Source organism: Ichthyophthirius multifiliis, assembly GCF_000220395.1.
Source record: "Ichthyophthirius multifiliis unplaced genomic scaffold scaff_1120509249459, whole genome shotgun sequence".
Taxonomy (NCBI): Eukaryota; Ciliophora; class Oligohymenophorea; order Hymenostomatida; genus Ichthyophthirius; species Ichthyophthirius multifiliis.
Genome location: NW_004087691.1, coordinates 7,796 through 21,289, shown reverse-complemented (window position 1 = coordinate 21,289; position 13,494 = coordinate 7,796). Strand labels below are relative to the sequence as shown.

Genomic DNA, 13,494 nt, shown 5'->3' with positions numbered 1-13,494 from the left:
AATAAATTTTATATTCAGGAATATTAATAAATGAAAATTAAAAAATAAAATAAATATCGCTTAAAAGTATCAAATAATAACAATTTTTTTATAAATAAATTAATTTTAACAAAAAATTTTTATTATAAATAATCAATCATTATAATTTTCTAAATAAATTTTATAATAAAAAAATTTATTTTTAATAATTATTTTTACAGGAATTGATTGTAAAATATCTTTTTATTCACAAAAAATAAAATAAGTTTTTTATAATTAAGAAAATTTATTAAATATAAAAATCAAAGAAATGAATATGATTTATAAATTTTACTAAATTATGCTTATTTATAAAATAAAAATATTTAAATTTTTAAAAAAATTATTTAATTTCAAGTATTAAAAAAAATATGATTATTCTTTATAAAATCAAGATTTTTCTTTTAATTATATAACTTATTTAAATCAAATTAAAAAAAAAAATATTATTTTTTTAACTTTTAAATTCTCTTTGTCTTTAAATTAAGCTTTGGAAAAAGTAACTTTTTAAATATCGAAAATTCTCCAATGTGATTAAGTAAATATATATTTAATACACAAATAAAAAAACAAGCTACTTTCTTAAAATAAAGATTAAATGAAACTTAATTTATATTAAGGCTTATTAGGTAAAATTTACAGATAATAGCCTTAATATTTAATTTATTTAAATAGATGATAGATTTAATAAACTTATTGATAAAAATTTTAATTATATTGTCAAAAATTTAATTTTAGTCTCTATTTATGTTTATGATTAATATAGAAATTCTATTTTTTGATAAGAAATAAAATTTATTAAAGAAGATGAAGATATTATTAATATTTTATCGGTTTTAACTGAATTTATACTACTTAAAATGAAAACAAATTATGATTTTAATAAAATTTAAACATTTAAATTAAAATAAGCAGTATTTGAAAGATCTCGAATAAAAATGATGCATATAAAAATAGTACTTTTTCTTAATTTGTAAAAACTGTTTAGTATTTTACAAATATTTTAGAATTAAAATTCTAATATATAATTCATATTTTTATTTTTTTAGATAGGTTTTTAGTTAAAAAATAAATTACTTACAAATATGTATTATTTTTAAAAATTATTCTTTTTTTTAATATTTTAAATTAAATAATTTATTAATTTTCTTTTTTAATGTTTCCATAAAATTTCATAATTTTTTTATTTAATTTATATCTCATTTTTTTAAAAAAATTTATACTATTTTTATTTTTTTATTAATTAAAAAATAAATTAAAAATATTTTTTTATTTTAAAATAAAATAATTATTTTTTAAACAAAAATAAAATTGAATTTTAAATGAATTAATATGGAAATCCTTAGTACTGGGAAGACAGATATTAAAGGTATTTTAAATTTTTTTAAATTTGGCATAAAATTAAAAAAAAATCAAGAGAAGCAGACCCATTTGATTGGTATTAAAGATTTAAAGGACTTAAAAATCTAATTTAATAATATATTACATCAGAAAGTGTTATATTAAATGTAGGTGCAGGAAGTTCAAGTAAAAAAGAATAGCAATTTCAATATATAATTAATATATAAAAAAAAGAATTAAGTGAAGAATTATATGATGAAGGATATTTAAATATAACAAATATAGACATTTCATAAACTGTTATAAAAAACATGTAAGAAAAATATAGTGATAGGGGGGAAACATTTAAATGTAAACAATATAAATATAACAATGTTATTCAAAAATAAAAATCAAGACATTTGCATGGATGTTAAATAAATGGAATTTTAATAAAATTCTTTTGATTTTGTGATTGATAAAGGAACATTAGATTGCATTTTATGCGGAGAAAGTTCCACAATAAATTCTTCAAAAGTTCTTTCGGAAATATATAGAGTTTTAAATAATAAAGGAGTATATTTTTTAATTTCTTATGGATTACCTGAAAATAGAAAGAATATTTTATAAAAAGTATATTTTTTTTTTTGTTACTCTTATATATATAGTATATATTTATATAATAAAGCCTGAATTTTAATGGCATGTTACAGAATATTAAATTCCTAAACCAACAAAGGCTATAACTGAAGATTCTTCAGATAAATTTCATTATGTTTATATATGTTAAAAGGTATTATTTTTTTAATAAAAAATATATATTAATTCATTTAAAATAAATTAAAGGATATAACCGAAGAAGAGCAATAAATAGATGAGGAAAAATGAAAATTTTCAATATAAATAATTATAAATTTATAAAAATAATATGTTTTTTTTATATTAGAAACATTATAAGGATATTTTTATTTTTATTTTATTACCACGTTAAACAATTTTTTATTGATATAATGTTTATATTATTTAATAACAGTTGCTATATTGTTTACATGTAACGTAAGGATAATATACGAAAACTTCTTAGATAATATTAAATTTTCATAAAAAACTTAGTATCAGCGATATTATTAGAAATTTATAAATTATTATATATATACCTTTTTTACAATTATTGTTTATTTTTTATTTATTTAATTTTCATAATAAAACTAAGATTCTACATTAATTTTAGAAAATTATGAATTATTAAATATAAATTTTTAATAATTACTATTTAAATTTTGTTTATTAAATTATTTCCAATATTTTTTTTATTATAAATATTTTTAATAAAAATAGAGTTGATTTTTATATTTATTTTCTATCATATTAATAGATTTTTCATTACATTTTGTTTTGGATTTTTTTATTCTTCAAATTATACTAAACTATTTAATTTTCATATTTTTTTTTATGTTTTATGCATCATTTGAAGTTTTTATAAAACTCAATTTTTTTTATTTAATGATTTTCTTTTTTTAATATTGTTTTAAACAATTAAAATTTATTTTTTTATGTATTTAACTAATATAGTTAATAAAAAAATATAAGTATAATATTATTTGTTCATATTGTTTTTTAGATATTTTCTTTTTAAAATTCAATTAACAAAAAAAAAATGGTAAAAATGTGTAATATTTTATTTTTATTGATTTTTGAAAGAAAAATTAAACAAATAAAAAAATTATATATATAAACAATATATTACATTATTTTATTTTAATACATATTTTTTTAATCCTTAATTTCAAATTTTTAGTTTTTTAGATGTTATTGATTAATTGTTTTTATTTTAATTTTATATTTATTTTTTATAATAAAAAAATAAATTATATTTTTTTTAAAAAAAAATAAAAAATTATAATATATTTCTAATAAAAATTTGTTTTAGACATATAAATTTTATTAATTAAATATAAATACAATATATTAGCTAAATAAAATATAAATTAAAGTTTCCTAGTAACATATTTAAAATTTTATATTATTATTTAAAGAAACTATTTATTTTCGAACTTTTAAATTAAATATAAATTATATAATTTATGAATTTTAATTTAGATTTTTTAAAATATTATATTTTGTTTAATATATCTTATAATAAATTTTTATGATTATAAAATAAATGAAAAATAATAAAAAACTTTTTAATAATTATTGTAAATAATTAAATGTATTTAATAAATAGTTATTAATTTAAATATTTAAAGAAAATACTTTTATAAACTAATAATATATATATATATATTCATATTTACTTACTTATTTTAATTAATTTCATGATATTTTTGATAACTATAATGATTGACATTTTATATTTCCAATCTTTGTTTTTAAGAGCATACCTTTATTTTTATCATATATTTAAAATTTCAACTTTAATATATATTATACCATAATAATTGGCTTCTAAGTTTTGATTAGTTTTAAGCCCTTCAAGAACACTTTCTAATACTTTTTTCTTAGGATTTAAAATTTACTGAAATTCTTAAGAAAATCCTTATTCATTGTTTTCCAAAAATATTCTTTCACCGACATTAGAATTTTCATTTGGCCTTAAAAGTTCAACTTTTGTACCTTCTTAATTTGAAGCACATAATACCATTCCGTTTGATTAAATACCTTTTGATTTAAATTATTTTATATTTCATTATTTTTTTTAAATAAAACATTATTTTTTTTTGAAATAAAACCTGCCATTTTTCGAGGCTTTAAATTTGTTAATACTATTATTAATCCTTGCATATCTTCAATTGCAATATATTTTTGTAGACCGGATACTACTAAAAGTGGCTCTTGTTATCCTACTTATATTTTTTCGCAATATAATGTTTCACTTTCTGGATGCTTTTTTATAAATATATTTTTTGGTTATTATTTTAATTGTATATAGATTATTAAACATAAACATATTCTATAATTAATATTTATATACTTTCCAACATTCTATAATTTTTCCTACTCTTATATCCAATTTATAAAAGTTGTCAATATTATTTAAATACTATTTTTAACTAAAAAAGTAAGAAAAATTTTTAAATTTATATAGTTTTGATAATTAATTTATTTTCATAATTATTTTGGTATTTTTTATTGATTAAGTTTAAAAAATAAATAACAAAAAAACCTTCTGTAAAACAATATATTAATTTTTTATATATTAATATTTCAATGTAATAAAAATTTAATAAATTTTTATATTTATATTTTTAATTAAAATTATAAAAAATAAAATCTTTTCTAAAACAATATAAAATTTTAATAATAATTATAAAATATAGTTAATACAGTATATATAATTTTTTATAAAATAATAAAATAAAAAAGAAAAAAAAGAAAAAAATGTAAAATATGTAAAGTTAATAAAAAATGTCATTTTTTAATTAGGATGAAGATAATTTAATTATGTAAGGAATATTAGATGGTAATTAAACATATAAATTTTTCAAAAATTAACTTGAAAAACAAAACTGAATTAAAAATTTTAATTATAAAAATAAAAATAAAAATGATATAAAACAAAAAAATAGATGATGACACGATATAACTAAGACACGAAAATAAATCTGCTCCACCTCTCGTATAAGGATAAAAAGATTTTCCTGATCAAGAAAAAAAATCTTTTTTTTAATAAAGCGAAAATACATTTAAACTTAAAAAAAATAATTAATAAATTAATGATTAATATAATTTCAATTAAAATAATATAATATATTAGTTTTAAGCAGGCAAAGATTAAAAACCATATTATGATACGAATAATAGTAACTAAAATTTCTATTTTATTAATTATGATGAGAGCAAATAATATTATTAGTAATTAAAAATTTTATATATATAATATATTAAATTCTTTTATATTATATAAAAAAATAAATAAAATTAGTAAAAATTTATATATTTACATTTATAAATAATTTTTTTATAATTATTATTTTTATTATATTTATTTTTGAAAATAAAATAATAAATAATCAAATAGAGAAAATTATAATTATTATTAATAATTTTTTGATAATGATTAATAATATGATTAATAATAATTATAATTAAATTTATCTCAGTTAAAGATCAAAGAAAATAACTCCAAAAATTTTAATAATTTTGATAATATGTATTTTGATTTAATAGAATCATGTAAAGACTAAAATAGTTCAAGAATGATTTAAAAATAATTTGAAAGCTCTTCTATTGAATAAAAAAATATTATTTTCTAAAAAATTTATCAAGAAGCATTAAATTTAATGAAAGATTAGTTTGGAAATTACGTTATTTAAAAGTTTTTTGAAAAAGGTTAAAAAAAGAAAAAATTATAAAAATAAATATATATATAAACAGGCAATACTGAACATAAAATATAACTATATTAGCTTTTAAAGGGGTAAGTTTTAGATTTATCTTTACATACTTATGGATGTAGAGTTATTTAGAAAGCACTAGAAGAATTAAAAGACTATCCGGAATTACAGGAAGGAATAATTTAAGAAATTAATGATAAAATAATGGTATGTATTTAAGATTAACATGGCAATCATGTTATCTAGAAATGTTTTGAAACAATTAGTTCTTCTAAGTTTTCTGGAATAATTAGAGAAGTTATTTAAAATGTATAATCTTGTTATAATATATATATATATATATATATATATATATATATATATATATATATATATATAAAAAGATAAATTAACTTGCATTTCATCCATACGGTTGTAGAGTAATTTAGAGAATATTAGAATTGTGTGTTGCCGATGAAGTAATTTTTTTTTTTAATAACATTATATATTTGGAAATAAAAAAAGACAAAAGAAATATATGATAAATTAATGGAAAATATAATTGATTTGTGCAAGTGTTAATATGGAAATTATATTATTTAATATATTATTGAAAAAGGATCTAATTATTATAAACAGAAAATGCTTAAAATAATAAAAGAAAACTTTGTTTGTCTTTCTTTAAATAAATTTGCTTCTAATGTTACTGAAAAATCTATACTTTTTTCAGATGATTCATTCAAATTAGGTGTTTTGGATGTTTTATTAAGCTAATTTAATAATTAAAGTTAAGAGTAAGAAATTTTTTATATTAGTTTTATAATATAATTTAAATAAAAGTACTGGCATTATTAAATTGACAAAAAATGCTTATGGAAATTATGTTGTATAGAGATTTTATGAGAAGTCTAATTTTGATATTAAATAAAAGTTGTGTGCTTATTTATTATAAAATGAGTTAATTTATAATGATATCGTATCAAATAGTTATGGTAAGCCTTTTTTTAAAAAAAATTCTTAAAATAAAAAAATTATTTTAGGTAAACATGTACTTACTCATATTGAGAAAAATAGAGTTGATAATATTAGAAATAATAGTTAAAATTTTATTCAAAATAATTAATTTTCTAATAGTAAAATTAAATAAAAGAAAAAATTTTGAAAAAAATAAAAAAAATGTAAAAATAAAAAATATTATTTGTTTGTAGAAATATTTTGTTTATAAATATTGTATTTATGTATTATTTTTTATATATGTATTTATTAATTGTAAATAATATTGATTTGTTTAAAAATTATGAATTAATATTAGTTTATTTTTTAGTTTTTTTTAATTCCATAATAAATAAAATAAAATAATTTTAAAAAAATAAATAAGCATTTATTTATATTTAAAATTTATAAGTTTAGTTGTTTTTTCGAATAATTTTTTTCTTTTTTTCCCTATTTATATTTTTAAATAATCATTTTATAACTTTTCTACATAATGGGCATTTACTATTTTTTAAATACCATGCTGAAATACATTATTTATGAAAAATTTTTTTACAACATTCAGAAAAATAAACTTATTCTTATTTTTCAAAATCTTATAAACAAATAATACATTAATTATCATCTTATTCGTCTCTACCAAGAAAATTTTTTATTTTTTTGAGAATATTCTAATATTCTTAAGTTTAAATTTTATTTTTTTTAATTTTCTTTTTTAAGCAACAACAAAATAATAAATAGAATATAATATAAACAGCTCCAAAAACAATCATGCACGCAGCAAATATTATCTTTAAAATAATCTAATTTTATAAGAATAAAATAATAGATAAAAATATTATTTTTTCATATTAAAAGCAAAAAGTTATAAATATTGAAGATATTGATATTGATAATATATACACTTAAAAAAATATGAAGAAAATATATTTTAAATCTTAAATTAATTAAGGTAAATTATATTATTTTAAAATTTATTCAAGCTAAACTCTAGGAATAAAAAAATGATTTATTTAATTAAAGTATAATGATTATTATAATAAATGATTTATAAAGATTTTATAGTATTCTTCTAATGCATCATTTTATTTGGGTACTAAAATATTATCATCTTAAATTTACTAATTTTAAATAGAATAAAAAAATATTAAATAGTTTAAGTCCTACATTTTTAAGAAATTTAATTTATTCGTTTATATTGTTTCATTTTAATTTCTTAATTATTCTTAAAATTAAATTATTTGATTTAAATTTTAAATAATTATTTGCTATTGATTTTCTTAAATATCACCATTTTATATAATACAATTTTAATTATTTATTTAATATTCGTTATTTTTTTAAATTTGTTTTTATATTTATTCTAAAATAACATTAAAAAATTATAATTTAGAAGGTTCAATTTTAAAATATTTAAAATACTATAAAGCTAATTTAAGTTTTCTTAATAAATTAAAATTCTCATATGAATATATTAATGCGCATAAGAAATAAGATAAAATAAATACTGTTATTGTAATATTACAAAATTCAATTATATCAAAAATTAATAAAATTAAAAATCCTATAGAAGATGGAAGAAATACTAAAAAAAGTAAAATAGTTTAATATTTATAGCTTACATATAAATCATTATTTAATTATCTATATATTTAAGCATTATGTAATAATTTTTTATGAAGTATATTTAAAATAGATTAACCTTATTATATTTAATTTTCTTAATTTTAATTTTAAGGCAGCTAATTTTATTCTTATTGATTATTTAAGTTTTATATATTATTATCAATGTTTTAATCTAAATTATCTTTTTATATAGGGAATTCTGTACTCATTTATTAATTTATTTCGTGTTGTGAATGATTTTGATTTTCTTATTAACTATCCGTGCCACGTAAAATATTATCTTTATTAGGATTTAATTAAATTTAAGTTTATAATATATCATTTTTATTTTTAAAGTTTTATTCCTATATTTATAATTCTATGTCTTATTTTTCTTAATAATTTTGTTAACATTCTATATTAATTTCATTTAAACCTTCTTTTAGTTCTATTTAATCTTATTTTTATATATTAACTTCGTTTTAGTCTTCATTAAAAGGAATTTATATAATATATTTTTACTATACTTTTTAAAAATTATTTTTTTATTATCAAATAAAATAAAAATATATTTATATTTTTTACTCCATTATTTTTTTTCTTGATCTTCTTATAATTAAATTTATTATTCTTAATTTTATATTTTTTCTGTACTTTCAATAAATTATTAGTTTTAAAAACATACTTTTTCTTGATTCATTTTTATTTTTTATTTTTTTTATAAAAAAATGTAATTAAAAGCCAAAAAAACTAATAAATTAATTAAATATTATTGTTAAATTATATTAATATAATCAATTTTATATATATATTATTATTTTAAATTTATAATTTATAATTTTTATATTATAGTTTTAGAATATTTTTCATAATTTCGTAAAATATAATAAAATTTAATATTTAATTTTATTATTATAATTTTCATTTTATATATTTTTTGTCATAGATATATAAAATTATAAAATATATATCTAATATATTTTAAAAGAAAAATAAAAATATAATAGAGTTTAATTAATTTAATAAATAAAAATTTAAAAAGTATAAAAATTGATTCAATATCTATGAATGCAAAACCCTAATTAAATAAAAAATTTAATTATATAATATTAATATATTTTAAAATATAAATATAGAACATTTAATATTATGCTAATTTAAAATTATGTGATTTAATCACTTTATAATCCATTTAATATATAATTTTATTTAAAATAAATATAATTTTTGAAAACATTTTGAATATATTTTTACAATAATATTTATTCTAAATTTATAGTTACTTATTTTGCTTATGATAATAAATTTATATTATGAATGATATTTGATATATAAAAGCTAAATATTATCCAGAAATTTAATATTAACAAAATAATTAAACTTTATATAAGAAAATATATTGAAAGATATTATATTTTATTAAAAAAAATAAAGTACGATCATATAAAATTTTTATTTTTTCTACATAATATTATGAATTTTATGTTTAAATTATATTAATTTCTTTTTTATATAAATAAAAAAATATATGGTCATATTAGTGAAATTTACGATTTTATTTAAAGTTATTAATAATTCAAATTAAATATATGGTGGAAAATATAAACAATTGTTTAAATCATTTTTTAAAGATATTAAATATCAGAAATAAAATTAAAAGAAAAAAATATGATAATTATATTCTATCTCAATATAAAACTATTTACATTATTAAAATATAATCGTTATATTTATAAAATTTATCTTTATAAATATCAATAAAAATAAAATAATAGAATTTATAAACTTATAGACTAAAATGCTCAGATTATAACAAAAAAATTATTTTTTATTTTTACAACAAATAATTTTAAGGAAAAAAAAAGGTTTGAATCAATTATTATATTATAGTATAAAAAGAATATTTTTTAAAAAAATTAATAAATAAATAGAATACATTTAATGCTTAAAATCTATTATGGGTAAAAAAAATTTGAATAGCATTTTTAAATTATTAGAAATAGATTGAAAAATCAGAATAAAAATATTTAATTAATGTTTTTAAATTATTATGAAGCCTAAAGAAAAATAAATATTCAAGATAGATAGCTCTTTTAATTTTAATAAAAACAGTAGTGAATTTTTATTATTTTTTAGTATATAAAATCAATAAAAATAATTTTCTAAATATTAAATCAATTATAGAAAAATATAATAAAGTTTTTTAAAAAGGAAATTGATAAGATAATAAGATAATAAACTAATTAATACTATTTAATAAATAATGGTATAATTTTTAGAAAGCAATAATTTAAATTAATTAAAAAAAAATCATAATTTTATTGAAAAAAATAAAAATATTTTATTATAAAAAAAATAAAAATTCTTTGAAAATTTAAGAGTTGTTAAAAATTAGTGAGAATTTTTTTATTAAATTAAAATTTATATAATATTATATTTAATTTTAATAAAAAATATAAGATATGGAGAACAAATAATTATAACATAAAAATAAAAACAGAAATTAACCTATCTATAAATTTTTGTGAATGTTTTAAAGAATTTTAAAAACTAAATAAGATTACAGTGCAAAAAAAAATATTACAATTAATTTTTTATTTTACAATTGTTTTTATATTTAATGTAGTAACTTACCATTAAAAGTTAAGATTTTATATAAAATAAATAAATTAATGAAAAAGTGTTTAAATTTTCAAATTTAAAAGATAAGAAAAAAGCTATTAAACTATTAAAAATATATATATAGTTTTTTTGTTTAATCTATAAAAAAAAAGAAAACTTTAAGATTTATTATTATTTATATTGTAATATAAAATTAATTATTTATTTAATTCAGTTTAAAAGTCTATTTAATATAATTTGATTTTGATTTTTTTTATTTTATAAATAATTACTATTTTTTTTTAAAAAATATTAAAATAAATAATAAATATGACTGAATAAATAATAGATAATAACGATAATAAAAAATATAAAATATTAATGAAGATGAAAGAATCGAAATTATATTGGAAATTAAAATCTTAATTATTAAAGGAACTTAAATTAAAATTACCTCATGACTTAATCAATCTCTAAACCATCCAACAATATTCCACTCAAAATGGAATAGAAGACCAATTGAAGTCCCTAATAATGAATTGTGCGAATAAAAGTGTCAAAATAGAGCCTATTTAATCCGATTAATACGATTTTATTAATCATTAAAAGCTAAAATGGACTGAATTGGTATTAAAAAATTATGACTATGTATATGAAAAATACAACCAATAAAAAGATGTAGAAAATGCGGATTTATTGTACATATATGACGAGAATAATTTCCTTAATTTTCTCTAATAAATAAGAAATCCTTCAATAATTTAAAGCGTTTCTTAAGGATTAATTAAAGTTCAATTTTAATAAAATATAAATATAAACGATTATAAAAGAAAATATGAATTATTACTATCTAATGATGTTATTGAAAATAGAAATTCATAAGAATATAAAAATAGAGAAAAAAAAGCGAAAAATCTTATTGATTCGGAAGCTTTAGCAAGTGAAATTTAATAAATCGCAAAAGGAGGTTTTCCAAATGGAGAAAGAGTGGAATTATATTTAAGATATTTTGGAATAGAATCAAATTCTTATAAAGTAAATATATAAATACATATATATATATATATATATATATATATATATATATATATATATATATATTATTTTATATTAAACAATTATTCATTATTAAGGTTTTTGCTAAATTAGAAGAAGAAAGTGAAAAAAAGCAATATTTATATGATGAATTATTAGAATTAGATTCTTGTGTATTTATTTTATTTTAAATTTTTTTTTATGTAATATTTTTTTATACTTTTTAATATAGAAAGTAGCTGATAGTGAATAATATTTTGTTTTTTAAGAAATCGTTGAAAGAATAACTTAAGCCTTTATAAGAGATAATTAAGTTAAAGAAAAAATAAAGATTTTTTCTTATGCTTTTCATAAACTAAATGAATAAAATTTATAAAAAATACCTTCTACAGTGTGTACTATTCCAATGAAACATTTTTCTTTATATGTTGCACCTTTTGGTTATTGTTCAAATAAAGTCGAAATTGTATATGGACTATTTAAAGAATTTTATTGCAATTTTTTCTGTTATTTACATACTATTACTTCTTTATAAAATGGAATTATTAATATATGTAATGTTTTTGAGGAATTATTCTTTTTCCAATGCCCAAAATTAGCTGAACATTTTGATTCTATAGGTATTTTTATTTATATATACGCATATAGTTTTTTTATTTCCACGTATATAATATTTTTGTTTAATTTTTTTTAAAAAAAGGAATTGAACCTTTAAGAATTTGTTTTCCTTGGATTTATTATTGTTTTATAGGATTTACAACAATAGAAAACTTATTTTTACTTTTCGATAGAATAATTGGGTATTAAAGTTTAGATATATTGGCTTTATATTCAGTTGGTGTTTTTAGATTATAGTAATAATAATTACTTAAATGTAAAAATCTAAATGGAATTAATTAGATTTTTAGTAATAATATAAAAGAGTCTTTTATTGATTGTATCAGAGCTGCTTTATAATGATTTTCTTTATTGTTTTTATTATATATGCTTATATTTTTTAATTTTTATTAATATTCCTTAAATATATATATATATTTTTAAAAAATATTCTTCAAAAATTATAAATTTGGTGTTTTAATCATTTAATTGAATAGATATTAATTTATAATATTTAAATTTTATTTTAAAATTTAATAATTAAATTTTTAAACATAAATATTATAAGGATATTTTTTGTTAAATTAATTATTTTATATTTTTAAAAGAGAACTAGAATGCTATTTTTCTACATTCTACAGAAATAAGATTTTAAGTGACTTTTTATAAAAGAAAAATACACTTTGAGTAATAAAGTATATTTAAGGTTCTTAAATAATGAGTATAATTTATTCTATATCTTTTAAAAATTTAAACTGAAATATTTAATGCAGTTTTTGGTAAAAATTGAAAAATTTAACAAATTGAATTTAAAGAATTTTTTTCTTGTAAAATAATTAATATAAGTTGTTAATAAAATTTAATATTTTTTAAAAAATTTAAACTTATTCGTTTTACCATAAAATATAAAAAAAAACATAATCTTTATTAAAATAATTCTTTTCATAATTAGATATTTTAAAAAATAATTTTTTAAAGTAATTTTAAATATTAATAGTCAAAAATCAAA

General features: G+C 14.4%; 4 protein-coding genes across 4 annotated transcripts, besides 13 other annotated features; 3 read left to right on the top strand and 1 right to left on the bottom strand. All coding sequences in view use genetic code 6, as the record gives it.

Moving 5' to 3' along the window:
* Window positions 1-1,340: 1,340 nt before the first annotated feature.
* Window positions 1,341-2,226, top strand: IMG5_005990 (protein kinase domain protein; the record flags this gene model as incomplete). The annotated part of the gene is made up of 4 exons (XM_004039856.1): window positions 1,341-1,710; window positions 1,757-1,971; window positions 2,027-2,131; window positions 2,185-2,226. The coding sequence occupies 4 exons, from the start codon at window positions 1,341-1,343 to the stop codon at window positions 2,224-2,226; spliced, it is 732 nt and encodes a 243-aa protein (XP_004039904.1).
* Window positions 2,227-2,827: 601 nt separating this feature from the next.
* Window positions 2,828-2,860: a microsatellite.
* An 873-nt stretch (window positions 2,861-3,733) lies between these two features.
* IMG5_005980 (methionyl-tRNA synthetase family protein, putative) lies at window positions 3,734-4,322 on the bottom strand (the record flags this gene model as incomplete). Its single annotated transcript, XM_004039855.1, has 2 exons — window positions 3,734-3,999; window positions 4,313-4,322. 2 exons carry the CDS (start codon window positions 4,320-4,322, stop codon window positions 3,734-3,736), a joined length of 276 nt encoding a protein of 91 aa, XP_004039903.1.
* Window positions 4,026-4,070: a microsatellite.
* Window positions 4,323-5,293: 971 nt separating the features above from the next.
* Window positions 5,294-5,328: a microsatellite.
* Window positions 5,329-5,394: 66 nt separating this feature from the next.
* Window positions 5,395-5,419: a microsatellite.
* Window positions 5,420-5,489: 70 nt separating this feature from the next.
* IMG5_005970 (pumilio-family RNA binding repeat protein) lies at window positions 5,490-6,816 on the top strand (the record flags this gene model as incomplete). The annotated part of the gene is made up of 3 exons (XM_004039854.1): window positions 5,490-5,950; window positions 6,059-6,448; window positions 6,495-6,816. The coding sequence occupies 3 exons, from the start codon at window positions 5,490-5,492 to the stop codon at window positions 6,814-6,816; spliced, it is 1,173 nt and encodes a 390-aa protein (XP_004039902.1).
* Window positions 5,997-6,053: a microsatellite.
* Window positions 6,817-9,146: 2,330 nt separating the features above from the next.
* Window positions 9,147-9,187: a microsatellite.
* Window positions 9,188-9,391: 204 nt separating this feature from the next.
* Window positions 9,392-9,429: a microsatellite.
* A 1,121-nt stretch (window positions 9,430-10,550) lies between these two features.
* Window positions 10,551-10,609: a microsatellite.
* Window positions 10,554-10,610: a microsatellite.
* Window positions 10,568-10,615: a microsatellite.
* A 217-nt stretch (window positions 10,616-10,832) lies between these two features.
* Window positions 10,833-10,871: a microsatellite.
* A 312-nt stretch (window positions 10,872-11,183) lies between these two features.
* IMG5_005960 (TBC domain protein) lies at window positions 11,184-12,848 on the top strand (the record flags this gene model as incomplete). The annotated part of the gene is made up of 3 exons (XM_004039853.1): window positions 11,184-11,986; window positions 12,135-12,508; window positions 12,589-12,848. The coding sequence occupies 3 exons, from the start codon at window positions 11,184-11,186 to the stop codon at window positions 12,846-12,848; spliced, it is 1,437 nt and encodes a 478-aa protein (XP_004039901.1).
* Window positions 11,893-11,954: a microsatellite.
* Window positions 12,063-12,106: a microsatellite.
* Window positions 12,849-13,494: the final 646 nt, after the last annotated feature.